Source organism: Eurosta solidaginis, chromosome 5, assembly GCF_040869045.1.
Source record: "Eurosta solidaginis isolate ZX-2024a chromosome 5, ASM4086904v1, whole genome shotgun sequence".
NCBI classification, from domain to species: Eukaryota; Metazoa; Arthropoda; class Insecta; order Diptera; family Tephritidae; genus Eurosta; species Eurosta solidaginis.
In genome coordinates this window covers 224,474,098-224,492,508 of record NC_090323.1, presented here as the reverse complement: position 1 = coordinate 224,492,508, position 18,411 = coordinate 224,474,098, and the positions used below count along the sequence as shown (strand labels likewise).

The 18,411-nt window shown below is 36.9% G+C and overlaps 1 protein-coding gene across 4 annotated transcripts in view; it reads right to left on the bottom strand.

The window, feature by feature from the left end:
- Nucleotides 1–941: 941 nt before the first annotated feature.
- The window catches only part of LOC137252587 (microtubule-associated protein futsch), a 272,733-nt gene continuing 255,263 nt past the window's right edge, over nt 942–18,411 (bottom strand). For 2 of the 4 annotated variants that reach the window (XM_067788551.1, XM_067788550.1), the window contains 3 exons: nt 7,010–7,532; nt 6,819–6,946; nt 942–3,671 (listed from right to left, as the gene is read on the bottom strand). In XM_067788551.1, the coding sequence (XP_067644652.1) occupies nt 3,582–3,671; nt 6,819–6,946; nt 7,010–7,532 (741 nt within the window). In that variant the 3' untranslated portion in view covers nt 942–3,581. The other 2 variants (XM_067788552.1, XM_067788554.1) reach the window with 2 other exon arrangements.

Sequence of the window (18,411 nt, the reverse complement as noted above, 5' to 3'; positions counted from 1 at the left end):
GTTAACCAAGAAGGAGATACAAAAGTTCTAGAAGGTGAAACGTCTAGACCTTAGGAGAAATATGCGAACGAAGCAACGGAGAGTATAAAGGCAGCGAAAGCTGAGTAATCAGTTGTGAAGTACTACTCCCAAAGTAAACTAAATAAAGACCAGTTTGCAATACTGAATATTGGAGTGATTTATTCAACAGTTTAGCGCTTCGAACGTTAGCAGAAGGTTTTTAATAAGCGGAATTTCCCTAAATTCGTTACAATATATACATTTATACTTACCTATAAATATTTTTTTACCTTCCATGAAATAAAAATAAATAAAAACAATTTTTTTTCTCCTGCTGGTCAGAGAGAGATTTACAAATTTACATTTATTTAATTTCAAAAATTTTCAAGTTAATATAATTTTGTGTATAATCTTTATAATCATCCATCAACTAATCACATTTTTTACAATGTACAGTCAATTGGAGGCTTCAGATACATATACAAATTGTATTATGTAATGCATTTAGATGTTATTAATGCATTTTGTTTTTGTTAGCACATTACAAATTTCGTTTGTTAAGAAACAAAATATTGCAAATGCACAACAAGAGAATAATGTAAATTCGGTTTTTTTAGTTTTTGTTTTTTTTTTTTTTTTTGGTTTGGGTTGTTCGTTTATTGTTATTACGAAATTCATTATCATAAGTAGTATTGGAGACAAGTTAGAGTGTGTGTATATGTTAAGGTCGTAAGATTATGTAAATAATTGTCTCGTTTTTTTCGGTTTTTCATGCATAAATAAATTTTACATGTTTTGATTGCGTTTTTCCATAGTATTAGCTGATTTTTATGAGTTGATATAAAAATCATGCGCTATGAAAACGTAATTATCAGTATGTACAAGTGTTGTACATACACTTTTCGTTTCTTTGTGTATATATATAAATTATTTTTTTGGAATTTTTGAATTTCCATTTTTTATTTTGTTTTTAATCGTCAAAATTGTGTCGTTAAGCCGGTTATACATTTGCAGGTAGGTCGTTTTCCAGGGTAACATTTTTATTTTTTTTTTTACATATTTTTATGGATTTAAAGTAATAAAATGGTGAAGCTTTTTGTTTTTTTTTTTCAGTGTATATAACACATCAGTGTACGTACATATGAGTGCATTGTACAACGGTTAACTGCGGCAAGTTTGTGCGCTCTAACAACTATATTGGCATCCTGGGTGTTAAAGAGTTACAGCTCTCAGAGCAAACACTGACATGACCGGTAGGAAATCGGCGCCAACGGCACATATGTGCATACATACAAAAGTGTATATACACTGAGAGGACATGCAATGATTTTATATTTTTATTTATTTTAATTCGTCTTAGTTTTTACGTTTTCTTTTATTCTTTTCGAATAAAATTTCGTTTTCATTCATTTTTTTGAATAAAAACAGTGTCTAAATGAATACTAAATAATTTTATAAACATTTTTAGTGTTTATTTTCATATATTCCAATACACATGCATTTTTTTTTAAGTGTATACATAAGTTAACAGCTGGCATATGTATGCAAACCTTGCTTACAATTTCTACTTAAATTACCATATAGCTAAGTATGCTCTTTTTTAATTCTAAGTATGCTCTTTTTTTATTATATGTATCCTCTTGTTCATATAATAATAAATGGAAATCTTTATTATTAATTTTTTAGTATATTTTTTTTTTTGTGTTTTTTGTATGCAATAACGAGTTGAAAGTTAAATTTATTAAAAACAAACAATTTTTTTATGCAAATTAATGCATTGAAAAATTAATTATAAATTTTTGAAAAAAAATTATAAAGTCAACTTCAGAACTTTTCTCGTTCAAAAAGTTGCTTTGATTAAATAATTTAAATATTTGCCATTAAATCGAAATCATAGCCGTTAAACAATTTGCCAAAGTCCGCAACAATTTTTTATTTAATTTTTCCTTATCTAATAAGGAAAATATTTTTTTCAGTGAAAGTTTTTTTTTGTTTTCAGTTATTTTTGTTCTTTCAACTTTTTGAAAACACTAATCTCCTTCGAAGCGTTAAGGTCTTCGTTAAACGCGCTTCATGTACTCAAAAAAATTATGTAAAATTTCACATTTTTTCGAGTATCCAAGTATTTATGTATGCTAAATTAATTTACATCGAGTGAACGTTGTTTTTGTTTTTTCTTCAATATACAAAAAAAAAAAAAAAAAAAATTTGTAATTTCGCTTTTACCATAATTCACCATACACTAGTGTGCATGCAAATTATAGCAAATTCACCACATATAATTAAAAAAAAAAACAAAAAACAAAAATTATAAAAAAATACTACAATATAAATTCAAACATTTATACTTTTGAACTGAAAAGCATTATCTAATTTTTTGAAATATAAATTTTAACAATATTCTACCTACAAAAGCGCACTTTTGGAGCACGAGTATAAGCTACGTCTAGAATTGAACTATGTTTAAGCCTAGCACTTCAGCCAGTGGCCAAAGTACCAGGGTTAGACCAAAGTTAACTCAATTGTATTTAAAACAAGCACCGTTAAAAATGAGCATAAGCGGTAGATCTTTGAAAGCATACAATTTCTCACCATGCATGGTGAGTATGTTGAATTCATATACATTTTAACAATATACTACCTACAAAGGCGCACTTTTTGGAGCACGAGTTTAAGCTACGTCCAGAATTGAACTATGTTTAAGCCTAGCACTTCAGCCAGTGGCCAAAGTACCAGGGTTAGACCAAAGTTAAGTCAATTGTAGTTAAAACAAGCACTGTTAAAAATGCGCATAATCGGTAGATCTTTGATGGCATACAATATCTTACCATGCATGGTGAATATGTTGAATTCAAAAATCTGCACCAAAGCACAGCATAAAGCTAAAAATCATATTACAAAAAACCGCACAAGTCTTATCAGTTCATGAGTATAAGGCTTTTTACAAAACAAAAATTAAAACTTATAATAGTGAAAAAAACAAAATGTTAATGCTTTGGTTATTCTTTTGTTGCCGTTACGCTTTGTGTGACATTTAACGCTCAAAACAGTCTGGGTATGCGTAGTTGTATTGTGGTGTTGGGTTCCGTGTATCATTTTGCAGTTTTTAACATACACAAGCGCAGTATTGAGCAGAGATCTGCACACAGCATACGTTTGCACAAAAGTTTTTTTTTTTTTTTTGATATCCTCCAAAGCATTTCGTTTGTTTGTTCTTTTTTTCTGACGATCATGTACACATTTGAGAACAAAATTCGTTAGTTTATGTTTGGCGTACCTATTTTTTTTTTGTTTTAATGCTTTAAATTTTATATATATATATAATATAGGAATCAATTTTTTTTTGGTTAGTTCGTGATTAGTTGATGTTTCATTATTTCGTTTTAAATGTCCAATTAGTAACATTTTTTTTTTCGTTAATAATATATACATATATTTTTTTTTTTGTAAACTTTTTGTGTAAGTTTTTTTCTGTGCATATTGTTTGTACAATATTCTTTTTTTTTTTTTAATTTTTTAGTTGTGTTTTGTGTTTACAGCTTATTTCCAGGGTCCGTTCATTAATTCAATGCATTGCGTTTTTAGGCTAACATATGTTGTGTGCCTGGTGGTACTTTGTAGCTGGGATAACAGCTATTTATCGCATTTTTAGCAAAGAACTGTGTGTAATCCTATAAATAAATAATTGAAATTCAAAATCAAAGATTTAATTAATATATTTCTTTAAAAAATCATCGAGTTGTATAAAACAAAGCTACAAATATGCGGGCGAAATGTTCGCCGAATGTTCGGCCTATAAAGTCATGCTCAAAGAGTCGGTAAAATTCTATACTATATCAAAAAAAAAAAAACCAAGTAAGGACGGGACTGTCTTCGGCTGTGCCGAAGACTTCATATATTTCATTAATGCGGCTGAAAAATAATCTCTTATCCCATTCGTAATATTCAAATAATCGGCTGTATAAGATATAGTAAACAGATGTATGTACATACCTAAGCGATTATTAAGATAAATATAAAAATAAAGAAATAGGTAGGTACTTTGTGTGAGGATGCAAAGTTTTACGTTTTTTGAGGTCTGCATGAAAAAACTATGACCATGAATCACATAGTTCAACAATATATGAGGTAGACGTAAGTATTTGATGAAATTAGAAGCTTCTAGCTGTTAAAAAGGGGGCAGAAATTACAGTTTATATGGGGTATGCACTATATATACCACCAATCTCTATGATTTTTTCAGACATATATGCTATATACTCGCCCCTCGGCAGTGTTTGGCAAGCTCCGGGTGTATTTCTGCCATGAAAAGCTCTCAGTGAAAACTCATCTGCTTTGCAGGTGCCGTTCGAAGTCGGCATACAACATGTAGGTGCCGTCCGGCCAATTTGTAGGGAAAATAAAGAGGAGCATGACGCAAATTGGAAGAGAAGCTCGGCCTTAGATCTTTTCGGAGGTTATCGCGCCTTACATTTTTTTATGCTATATACCTAATCATTTGGTGAAATTTGAAGCTTCTAGCTGTTAAAATGGGGCAGAGATTACGAAAAGTTTCTTATCTGAACAATTGGTTGTGGGAGATAAATACTATATATACGACCGATCTCATTCATTTTCTCAGACAACAATATGTGCAATATACGAATGTATATGGTGATGTTTGAAGCTTCAATCTGATAAATTGAGGATATTTGCTATAGTGGTCCAATCCGGCCGGTTCCGACAAATGTCTAATCGGACACCTAAATATACCCGCTCACCAAATTTTGTTGAGATATCTCAGAAATTGAGGGACTAGTTTGCATACAAACAGACAGACGGACATGGCTAAATCAACTCAGCTCTTCATCCTGATCATTTCAGTATACTTTTAATGGTGGGTATATCTTTTCTTTAAGGACTTACAATTTTGAGATTCGTGAAAAAACTAATATACCATTTCATTTTCATGAAAGGTATAAAAATCGTACGCATCTGTTTCATATATTTTATTACTTCTACTACTTCTTACTATTTTATCATTTCATCTTTGCGATATTTTTTCCTTGAATACTGTTATAACGCAGTGCACGGCAGAGAAGAAGCTTGATCTTTTCCTAAGAATCGGCAACCTCATTATGTAATAAGATTTTCTGCAAAAGGTCTGTCCGTTCTTTCAACGTTTTCGCCAAATTATAATTCTGTTTCTTATGCATCTAAATATCAGTTTCAATTCCAGAGTAGCATATATTGCTTCGTCCAGCAAGGTCTATTATTAGTCCAAGAAGCTCTATTATTGGTCAGTTAAAATATTGATATTTCCAATTTTCATTTGGTTTTCATTGATGTTGCTTTGGTTTCAACAAAATCCTACAATATTTGGAACGTCATTTGATTACTCTTCTTGTCCATGTTCCTTTGGTTCGCCGAATATTTTTTGCCTTGTTGCTGCCTCGACCTTGGTATTTCTTTAAAATTAATTTTCCTACATAATTTTGCTTATAGAAATATGTTTGGCATGGCTCTTTATTAATTTTCAAGGCGTTTGGTTCTTGAGGTGTTTTCCAATTTCGGCAAGCTGGTAAAGAAGACATGCTTCGTTTGGGACTCTGCCTATCGCAACATATCGTCCATAGCGGCAGTAGGGCGACATACATATAAACAACACACACAAATGCGACCGTACATCTTCAGAAGTTGAAATGTCAAATAAGAGGAAAAAGCACGATTCCGCCATAAAATGGAACTTAACTCAAAGACAGCGACTATTTCAGAACCACCTATGACCGAACCAGTTATAAACGTGTTCAAAAGGTCTGCAAAGGGTGATAATTCAGATTTCGTAGGACTACGACCTGTGATGTTCATATGCTAGCAACAGACTGCCGCGACCACGATTTTTTTGTGACCCTAAGAGCATTTGGGGCTGTGGATTTTAGTTGCCTATTATGACAAGCTTTCTATTGTTGACAGAATTCTTCGGAAAACAGAGAATCCATATACTGACCCTGACTCAGGAGTCTGGTCCACGAATATATCAAAATTTGATGATGGAAAAATGGGAGCTGGTATCTACAGGCCGAACTTTAAACAATCGATACCAATGGGATGCTAACCCACTATTTACTCAAACAGAAATCCGTGCAATAGAAGGCTATAGTAGGGAATGTAAATGGAAAGGCTTATTCTGGAAGAGTATTCGCATTATGTAAGACAATCAGGCAACCTTGCGTACCTTGCAGTGTAACAAAACTACTTCTAAGCTAGTGGATAAATACATTGGAGTCCTAAATGATCTGGGAGCCAAAAACAAGTTTTGTTTGAGATAATTAAAGGCAGACTAGCTAGGCAAGCAGTGTGCTGTAGCAGCATTTTATGGTCCAGAGCCCTTCTGTAGACTCACAAAGGCACTCCCAAAGCAGTTCAGATAATAATGAATTGAATGAAAGAGATAGACCAAATTGATAATGCTCCCAACAACGAGAGTATCATCCAAATTCTTTAATCTACGCAGAGAGAGTTCGTAGGACTGTGTACTATAGGTGACGCTGCAGTTCGCGATATGACCTAAGCAAGATAAATCTATCCTATGCACAAATCTGTAGCTTGAGAGTGAGACGTCGGTTCACATTTTGTGCGAGTGGGTCGCTCTGTCAAGGCAGAGCGTCTAACTTAATTCCTTCGTGAGAGGTACTTAGATATATTAAAAGTATCAACATACAGTAATAGGCCGAAAGGTCAAGCACAAATCTAAAAAGGTCGGAGATTGAGGTCTAATAATAAAAGGAATATGGCAAGCATGCATTAAAGGGGTAAACATCTTCTAAGAATAAACTTACGCGTTTCACTAAACGTGGCCGGCATACCGGTCCCAAAGCCAATTTGCGGCGTTCCTCATTTTCACGAGCCGCTGCTTCCTTGTACTCTGGTGGTGGCCACTTCAAATCTCCGCGCAAATGGCTGCCGCCTATTTTAGTGAAGAAAAAAAATAAAGTGAAGATTGAAGATAAATGAAAAAACAAACACTAACCTTGCAAGCTAATAGCTGCCGGCTGTGCATTATAAACGGGTTGTGGCTTCTGCGTCATTGGGGCTTCCTTGCGCAACGTTATAATACCTGGACTCCCGCCTCTATAATCTTGTGGCAATGATTGTGATTGCACTGCTGAAGCACGCTGATCGAGTTGATCTTGTCCAACGTGTTGAGGCTGTGAATAAGAATTATATTGATTGGATAAAGGCACACTCGAATATTGTGTTTGAGGTTGTGCTTGATATTGTGATTGATATGGTGGTTGCGTTTGATAATTAGATGAAGGAGGCGCTTGATATTGTTGTTGTTGTGTAGGTGCCTGTTGAGAAGGCGCCTGCGCTGGTTGATATTGCAGCGCTTGCTGATTATGAGCCCAAGATGGTCGCTGTTGTTGTTGCTGCGGCGACTGGTAAGGTGGCTGCTGATAAGACGGTGCACCATAAGCAGGTTGCGAACCCTGGTGTGGTTGATATTGATGTTGCGGTTGCTGTTGATATTGATCGTATGATGTTGCGCGATACTATTTTGTGTGACGTTGTAATCAAGTGATCATCATATGATCAGCATTAAATTTTTTTATGTTTAATGTTTGTGTTTGTTCGGTCGTTCGGTTATTTTTTGTTTTTCGTTAATGTATTTAAGTTGAGGGAAGAGGTTTTGTTGTACATGCGATTGATGGATTATGTTGTATTTGAATATGCATATAGACGCAACGTATCATATGGTACAAAACATTACACATTCACAAATGTGGTTTATAAATATGTGTTCAGGAACGGTTGGAGATAGAGAGAGAGAGTGATAAAGAAATACGGTGCAATTCCAAATATGTGTGGGGGAGAAAGAGAGAAGACAAAACAAACAATTAGAAAACAATACATAAAACAAATAAAGATTTTAAGTTTTCAGATTTTTTTTTTAGATTAAGAAACTTGCGATTAGTAAATTTAAGGCGGACATGCTAAGCACGAAAATGTGCGAGAGAGGGCGTAAAAAAAACTAAACTATGTGTATGTATATATGTTAAAGAGTATATTTATAATATAGCGCGAGCTTTTAAGTGCATTTTGATAGCTGAAATTTATGAAAGAAAAGAAAAGCTTTGTTAGTATTGATTTGATTTTTTCTAAATTTCAATTTCGATTAATCCAAATTAGATGCTCAGAGTATACTTTGCACTACCAATAAAAATGTACTTAACTTAAACTTGTATGATGTTGGAAATGAATGTGTACAAAAAAAAAGTAATATGTTGGTAGTGCACCTAAAATTGCATTATCAGTAACGGTGAGCAGTTAGTGCAAAAAATGTGTAATGCACTGTATGGTATATATGTTTTAGTATGTGTAGGTATGCATTTATATATGTATGTATAAATCGAAGATTTTCAGCATTTCAATAAAGCGATTTACGTATTTGCTTTAGACACAAGTTAAATAAAAATAAGTAAAGGTGTCTAAGTTCGGGTGTAACCGAACATTATATACTCAGCGTGAGCTTCAATTGTACATTTCATTTCAGAAAAATTACTTTTCTACATAACACGTGGCACCGTCCGTCTAAAAGAAAAATGTCTACCCATTTCCTCTTACAATAAAACTTGATAAGTGAAATATCATTAATTCAAAACTATTTTTTGCTAATTTATAGCTTATTATTCTAGTCTACGACCCTTTTAAACTTGTTTTATATCTAAGTTGACGTGGTCTTTAACCGATCCCGTCAATTTTTACTAGAAATATTTTCTACTATAGGGAAAATTTGTGTACCCAATTTTATTACGATCCGTTAATTTTTCTTCAAAGCATTTTTTATAGTAAAGGCAACCTCTCTGCTGAATTTAGTTACAATAGGTTTAATCATTTTTGATTTATGATTATTAATATTTGTCAAATTTATTTTATCACAAGTGGGCGTTGCCACGCCTATTTAAAATTTCTTTCAAATTTGTATCAAGAGTCTCATTATCAGTCCACACGTCAAATTTCAACATTCTAGGTGTATTATTTGTGTTTTCCAAAATGTTATATATTGTCACGGATATTAGCATCACTAAATTATCCCACCACTAAGGCGATGCTAAGGCCATGCCAAGCAGTATTTACGTTAATAATTAAATCAAGTATACACATATATAAGGCAGCCCAGAGAGATGTCACACACAGATGCATTTACTTATATGCCTATGTGCGCGCGAGAGACTGTAAACTACAAACATTCACATCAATAATTCAATCTTTATGTATCTACATAAACGAATAAATAATTGCGTCTACACATATGTACGTATACGAGCAGCGGAGCGGCAATGCACAAACACATGCATATATCTTATCTCAGTGGTCACAAGAGAGGGCAATAATTTGTGCACGTAGTTGTGGCTGGCAATTTTGTAGCCGAAACAACTAGTAACTTCTGGAAATCGAAGAGCCTAGAAGTATGCAGCGTAAACTATAAAAGCGGTGCAGGCGAGTAAGAAGTAATTCAGTTTGATTTGAGATTTGGATTAAGTGCTATCTAGCGAGCTATATTTATAGTAGAGTTTCATTTGAGCTGTAAATCAGTTTGGTTAATAAGCAAGATATTCGTTGCAAAGTATAAGTGTTATTGTGAAGTACTTGAATAAAGGCCATTTTGCATTATTACATATTGGAGTTATTTATTCAACAGTTTAGCGATACGAACTTAGCAGAGGGTTGCAAATAAGAGGATTTCCAAGTAAATTCGTTACAATTGGTGTCAGAAGAGGAATTGTTGAATAAATTCCGAAGATTGGGAATACAACTTGGACATGGCAAAGTTCAGTGAATTGAAGATCCAGCAACTGAAAAAGGAGTTGGAGAACCGTGGATTAAATACAACCGGAAATAAGATCGAACTTCAAGCACGGCTACGAGAGGTAATGGAGTCGCAAGGAATTGATGTGGACGAGTTTGTCTTTTATCCTGATGGGGACGAAACAACAACAAAAATTGAAGAGAAAAACGAAACATCGCAGACAGTTACAAACACAGACTTGAACATCATATTGGCTGCAATATCGGCACAAATGTCCGAAATGTCATCACAAATATCCACCAACATGTCATCACAACTGGAAGAACAAAAGACAAATATAATATCCCAACTGGAAGAACAAAAGACAAATATAACATCCCAACTGGAGTCACAGGAGACACGTATTACATCCAAGATGGAAACTCAACTGGCAGAGCAGAAGACATATATGGCATCCCAACTGGAATCACAGGAGGCACGTATTTCAGAAATGACGTCGCAAGTGTCATCTCAACTGGAAGACCAAAAGACATATATGGCATCTCAATTGGAAGCGCAAGAGGCACGTATGTCTGAAATTTCGGCAGAAATTTTGGAACAGGTATCATCAAAACTGGAAGCGCAGGATGCAAAAATGGCTCAATTTCAGGCAGAAGTAGATGATTTAAAAGGTCGTATGGAGCAGTTACAACTAAATCGCCCAGCTGTTTCAGCGAGTAATCCAAAGGTAAAGACACCATCCTTTGACGGTTCTGTTCCTTTTCAGGTCTTTAAGCTACAGTTTGAGAAGACCGCAGCAGTGAACCAATGGAATGCTGAAGATAAAGTTGCAGCTCTGTTCGTGGCACTGAAAGGGCCTGCCGCGGAAATCTTACAGACCATCCCAGAGTACGAGCGGAACCATTACGAAACATTGATGAGCGCTTTAGAGAGACGTTACGGAAGCGAGCATAGGAAACAGATATTCCAAATTGAGTTGCAAAACCGCTACCAAAAAGCAAATGAGACATTGCAGGAGTTTGCTTCAGATATTGAAAGATTGGCTCATCTTGCAAATGCGGACGCACCCGTGGAATACACTGAAAGGGTAAAAATCCAGAGTTTCATAAATGGCATACGGGACGTGGAAACGAAGCGAGCTACATACGCAAACCCAAAGCTGACATTTGCTGAAACGGTATCACATGCATTGACTCAGGAAACGGCCTCACTATTGAGTAAACCAGCATACAAAGCTCATCGTGTAGAAGTGGAAAGACCAGATTGGGTAGACACTATTTTGGAAGCACTGAAGGGATCACAACAGAAAAATGCCGGAGTTATTAAATGTTTCAAGTGTGGCAACCCAGGTCATATGGCACGACATTGCAGCAGCGGTCCCAATAGCTCCAACAATGTGGGTGGTCGTAAACGCAGAGCAGAAGGTGATGAGCAAATATCCAAGACCACTCAATCGTTAAACTAAATCGAGTCAGCCGCAAGGGGCGACAGCTGGCTCCCGCAATTGAATGCCCCATAATCTCTATCTCGCAGATTGGAAGAAGATCGAGCAATCTTACTGTTGGAGGACATGTGGACGGAAAGGAACGGTTACTGACTGTAGATACGGGTGCATCTCATTCCATCATTCGAGCGGATTTAGTCAACAAAAAGATAAGACCGTTGCTTGGAGCAAGATTACGTACAGCCACGGGAGAGGACACCCAGGCAATTGGAGAAGTAGAATGTGAAGTCGCAATTGGGAACGTCATGGTAGTACACAATTTTATAGTGGCAGAAATTGTTGATGAAATCATAATTGGAGTCGACTTCTTAATCGACCAGGGCATCAAGATCGACATGCAAAGCAAGACGATGCGATATAAAAACATGGATGTACCACTTAATTTCGGCTACGAGAGAGGCTACAGCAGTAAACGAGTGCTGGTGGAAGAGAGTCAGCAAATACCACCTAAATCCGAAGCAGTCATCTGGGCAAAGGTTGATGGAGATTGTGGGACAAACAAATTGTGGGTTGTCGAAGCAGCAAACAAATCAGCTCTAAACATACTTGTAGGAAAAACCCTGGCTATGACACAACAAGATGGTCGTATTCCGGTAAGAGTACTCAATTCAAGTCACCACTCAAACTGACTAAAGGAGCTATTTTGGGAAGATGCCAAGAGGCTGAAGTAGTTATTAACTGTGAACAACTCCAGGAACACGTTTCAGCTAGTAATACTGATCTTTCAAATGACATCACGGCATGGATACAGGGGCTAGAGAAAGCATATCAGAGTAAGGCAAAACAACTGCTCCTAAAGTACGCGAACATATTTGACCAGGATGATTCTAAACCAGGCCGCACCAACGTTGTGAAACATCAAATTGACACTGGCGATGCGAGGCCGATCCGTCAAGCTCCACGTAGTGTTCCACTGGCGAAGCGGGAAGTTGTGAGTCAAATCATTCAAGAAATGAGCGACAGCGGCGTCATCGAACCATCAGCTAGTCCATGGAGCTCACCGGTAGTACTTGTAAAAAAGAAGGATGGAAAAATGAGGTTTTGCGTGGACTACCGGAAGTTGAATGACGTAACGAAAAAGGATAGCTACCCATTGCCAAGAATTGACGACACTCTGGACTCGCTATCTGGTACGAAATGGTTTTCCACACTGGACTTGAAAAGCGGCTACTGGCAAGTGGAGGTAAAGGAGGAAGACAAAGAGAAAACAGCCTTCAGTGGCGGAGATGGTCTTTGGCAATTTTCAGTGATGCCTTTTGGACTTTGTAATGCACCAGCTACTTTTGAGAGACTCATGGACCAGGTACTGAAAGGACTACATTGGAAAACATGCTTGGTGTACCTGGACGACATCATCGTATTGGGCAAGAACTTTGATGAACATCTTAAGAACTTGGAGGAAGTTTTCCAGAGAATAGCTGGCGCTGGTCTGAAGTTAAGTCCCAAAAAGTGTGCGCTGTTTAAAAAGGAAGTCAATTATTTGGGTCACAAGGTAACGACAGAGGGCATCTGCACAGCGAACGAAAAAATAGAGGCTGTAAAGGATTGGCCAAGACCACAGAACCTACATGAATTGAGAAGTTTTCTTGGGCTGTGCACATATTACCGCCGATTTGTACCAAATTTTTCCAGCGTAGCCCATAGCCTCCATGAGCTTACAAGAAAAAACAAAGCTTTTGAATGGAAGAAGGAGCAAGAAGTGGCTTTCCAAACATTGAAGGAGCGTTTGTGCACTGCCCCAATGTTAGCATATCCGATTCCAGGAGCAACATTTATTCTGGATACAGATGCGAGTGGATATGCTATAGGAGGCGTTTTATCACAACTGGTCGATGGACAGGAGAAGGTAGTTGCATATTACAGCCGTTCGATTGGAAAACCAGAGAGGAACTACTGTGTTACGCGGAGAGAGCTGTTGGCATTGGTAGACTGCATTAAACATTTTCACAAATACCTCTACGGCCAGCGATTCCGTGTCAGGACAGATCACGCAGCGTTGAAATGGCTTCTGCAGTTCCGTAATCCGGAAGGACAATTGGCACGGTGGATCGAGCGACTACAAAGCTACGACTTTTCCATTGAGCATCGAAAAGGTAGTACCCATGGAAATGCTGATGCAATGTCACGAAGACCATGTAGTTTGGAATGCAAGCACTGTTCAAAAGCCGAGGCTAAAGAAGACATTATAGATGTCCGGCTAATGAATATAACATGTACAGATGAATGGGACAAGGAACAGCTAAGAAAGTGCCAGCTAGAAGATGCAGATCTGTCACGTGTTATGCAAGGGCTCGAACGAAATGAAAGACCAAACAGAGAAGAGATGTCAGCAGAGAGTCCCATTGCGAAGTCATCTTGGGCACAGTGGAACAGTTTAGAATTAATATCCGGTTGCCTTCATCGAGTATGGGAGAGTGAGGATGGTAAATACAAGAATAAACTGATAGTTGTTCCCAGAAAGAGGATTCCTGATGTGCTCAGCGAGCTGCATAATGGTCCAAGCGGAGGTCATCTTGGAATCACGAAGACGCTCGAGAAGATTAAACAGAGATTCTATTGGGTTGGTTGCCGTCAGTCGGTCACTGAGTGGATTGCGAACTGCGAGGTTTGCAGCAGAGCGAAAGGGCCCAGAACACGAAGTCATGGCCAGATGAAGCAATATAACTCAGGTGCGCCATTTGAAAGGATCGCTATGGATGTCGCCGGTCCATTTCCTACTAGCAACGGCGGAAGCAAATATGTACTGGTAGTTATGGATTATTTCAGCAAATGGCCAGAGGTATACCCAATCCCAAATCAAGAAGCGGAAACGGTAGCAGAAGTGTTTATAAACAATTGGGTTGCAAGGTATGGTGTACCAATGGAGTTACATTCTGACCAAGGCAGGAATTTCGAATCAGCTGTGTTCCAGGAAATGTGTAAGTCATTGGGCATTCGAAAAACACGGACAACTGCATTGCATCCTCAATCCGATGGTATGGTAGAACGATTCAATAGAACATTGGAGGAGCACTTAAGGAAAGTAGTGGACAAGTACCATAAAGAATGGGATACCCGCATACCATTATTCTTGATGGCTTACCGATCAGCAGTGCATGAGACAACGGGCCAAACCCCTGCAAAAGTAATTTTTGGCAATGACCTTAGACTGCCAGCTGATTTGAAGTTTGGGATAGATGCCAATGCGGAGAGAAATGTCAGGAAATCCACTAGTGATTTGGAAGAAGAGCTAAGAGAAATACATGATCTAATAAGGCAACGAACAAAGATTATGAGTGACAAGATGAAAGCCAGATACGATAAAGCAATTAATTCAGAAGGTTTTCAGGAAGGAGATTTGGTGCTGTTATATAACCCACAACGGAAGAAAGGTTTGTCCCCGAAATTGCAGTGTAATTGGGAAGGCCCATACAAAGTTGTAAAACGGATCAACGATGTAGTGTACCGCATACAGACCATCGGTAAACCACGAACCAAAATGAAGGTGGTCCATTTGGAAAGGCTAGCAACATTTAGATCGAAAGATTTGTCTGATCGGGACGATCAGACTTAGGTGGAGGGCAGTGTCACGGATATTAGCATCACTAAATTATCCCATCACTAAGGCGATGCTAAGGCCATGCCAAGCAGTATTTACGTTAATAATTAAATCAAGTATACACATATATAAGGCAGCCCAGAGAGATGTCACACACAGATGCATTTACTTATATGCCTATGTGCGCGCGAGAGACTGTAAACTACAAACATTCACAACAATAATTCAATCTTTATGTATCTACATAAACGAATAAATAATTGCGTCTACACATATGTACGTATACGAGCAGCGGAGCGGCAATGCACAAACACATGCATATATCTTATCTCAGTGGTCACAAGAGAGGGCAATAATTTGTGCACGTAGTTGTGGCTGGCAATTTTGTAGCCGAAACAACTAGTAACTTCTGGAAATCGAAGAGCCTAGAAGTATGCAGCGTAAACTATAAAAGTGGTGCAGGCGAGAAGAAGTAATTCAGTTTGATTTGAGATTTGGATTAAGTGCTATCTAGCGAGCTATATTTATAGTAGAGTTTCATTTGAGCTGTAAATCAGTTTGGTTAATAAGCAAGATGCCACCGTGGTGTGATGGTAGCGTGCTCCGCCTATCACACCGTATGCCCTGGGTTCAACTCCCGGGCAAAGCAACATCAAAATTTTAGAAATAAGATTTTTCAATTAGAAGAAAATTTTTCTAAGCGGGGTCGCCCCTCGGCAGTGTCTGGCAAGCGCTCCGATTGTATTTCTGCCATGAAAAGCTCTCAGTGAAAACTCATCTGCCTTGCAGATGCCGTTCGGAGTCGGCATAAAACATGTAGGTCCCGTCCGGCCAATTTGTAGGGGAAAATCAAGAGGAGCACGACGCAAATTGGAAGAGAAGCTCGGCCTTAGATCTCTTCGGAGGTTATCGCGCCTTACATTTATTTATTTTTTAATAAGCAAGATATTCGTTGCAAAGTATAAGTGTTATTGTGAAGTACTTGAATAAAGGCCATTTTGCATTATTACATATTGGAGTTATTTATTCAACAGTTTAGCGATACGAACTTAGCAGAGGGTTGCAAATAAGAGGATTTGCAAGTAAATTCGTTACAATATATAAAAAGTGGGCGTGGTTATCATCCGATTTCGCTCATTTTCAATGCCAATCTATTCTGGGTGTAGATAAGCTCGTGTACCAAATTTGGTGAAGATATTTCAATATTTACTCAAGTTATCGTGTTAATGGGCAGACGGACGGACGGACGGGCAAATAAAATATTTTTTTCGACACTCATGAGTTTTATATATGCAAGTCTATATCTATATCGATTCCTTTATACCTGTACAACCAACCGTTATCCAATCAAAGTTAATATACTCTGTGTGCAAAGCACGCTGAGTATAATTAAGTAAATAAGTAATACATACTTAGTAGAAGTAATTGATAGCAGATATTAGGGGGCAGCAATTTAAAAAGTTTTTTTTTTATATTCCTTAAAGTACACTAACCTTAAAGACTTATTATTATAAGTGAATTCTGTTTTAGATAAAAAAAATGGCATATTACAGAAAACCCCGTTATGTTCAATGTAGATGAAATTTGTGCAGTCTTGGATAAGGAAAAACCCAACGAATCACAAGCAAGGACAAAATCAAATGTCATACAAGGAAATATTCACCGTCATTCCTATTGTTTTGCAAATTTTAAATATAAAGTTTAAACTATGAGCAATAAAACAAGATAATTCCATTTTGATGTATTTCATATAAACTGCGTTAGTTATCAGAGATAAAACTTGTAAAATGTTGATATAGCATAACCACCTCAACAAAATTGGGTTTTGGAAATTTTGAGTTTTTAAGGGGTTATCATATTTTATTAACATATCTACATTTAAAGTATAAACATTTACAGAGCTGGGCCGGTATCGTGTTATACGAACACGGATGAAAAACCAATTTCACTCAAATGATAAATATGTGTCTGTCAAGCTTTTCATAAAAATGATAATACATTATGAAACTAATAAATATTTGTAGCCTATATATACCCCCCGAAACGGGCCCTGGTAAGAAATGTGAAAATTAAAACTAAAGAAAAATCGGTATAATTCTTTGAAGAGAGCAGTGCTTCTTGAACTCTGACCTCTTCAGTTAAGGAAAATCACCCTGAAAACCATTGCTTAGCAGTTTCTTTGTCCTTCTCCAACGTTACGGGCATTGCACCTACGTATTATTTTTACTCTGGGTACAAATTATACTCCACTTCTTTGCTTTTTGCATTAGAGTCATATCGGTAGGTTAGAGTTTTTATTATGCAACAGGCTCAGCGCATCTTCAGACTTCACCATACCTGGGACTCATGCCCATCCTTTGGAAGTTTAGAAAAGCTCCTTTTAACTATATCAATTGTTCAGCCCCATCAGCTTAACTCCATTATAAAAATTTTATTGTTTAAGTGACTTAAACTATGAACATTTTTCGTTTGTTTGTTTCATTAGCCATAGAGTGTGCTTGTAATTCTCAACTGGTTAGTGAAATATTCTAAAGACATAGTTTATATTGTTTATCCCCAAGCGGGGTTTTTCAAAGCAAAACAAGGTGGCTCAACCCGCAGCCAATACCTTGGATCCCCCAGTGCTCGCCCCAATGAATAAATATAAGGTGCAACAGGTCCATAGCGACCTCCCTCTCTCTAAACAATAAAACATTATACGGTCCATTAAAAATAACTAAATAGTATAACCAAAAAAACTATTCGCCAGTCGAATCACCAAAGTTTAGACACTTATAAATTTAGTTGTGGTGAAGTTTATTTTGTTCGTGCCGTATTATTGTGATCATGATATTAAGGAGCTTCTCTTCTTCAAATCTCCTAGTTTAGATAGACATCTGCTCTTTAGCTTATCAATCAATTCATAGAAGCAGCACCCAGTGTGGCAAAGGCTCTGTTCGAATACAGCGCAATTCACGCGTGCAAGCGTCGAAGTCACTCAACTACATAGTAGGGCTTTTCCCGCACATGTAGTAGAAAAGAAACTGTGATGTCTATATGAAGTGGTGTCAAGTCCGATAAGTAATAGATATACGTTCTTGGGGCGATTTTGAGTTGAATAACTGCCCGGAACAGCTTCTTCAACGTCAAAAAAAATATATAAAAAAATTAACTCGTGTAGAGAGGAACTAGTTCTTACGTTGTAGCTTTTCTTATGCTTCGCACAATCAAAACATATTTCAATTGCTTTACACTTCATATCAATATCAAGGAAACCGCAAGTATAATTGCAAAAAAAAAATATAATTTCGCTAGATTTATTTTTTTGAAGATATGGTAGCGCTGCTTCAAAAGGGAAAACATAGTTTGTGTCGAATGGCGGCAAGGGCGGCCATGAAGATGGAGTCGAACTACACTTGTATCATGGCTGAAAATTAAAGTGCTCTTTAGCCTTCCAAAATTATTTTCCTTTATTGACAAACATTTTTACCATATTATTTAAAAGACACTGCTTCGTTATGTCAAATAAATTTCACAAAAAAGCAGCAGAAAAACTGGCAGCACTATACGCAGCAAGACTAAACAGCAAAGCTGGTTAAG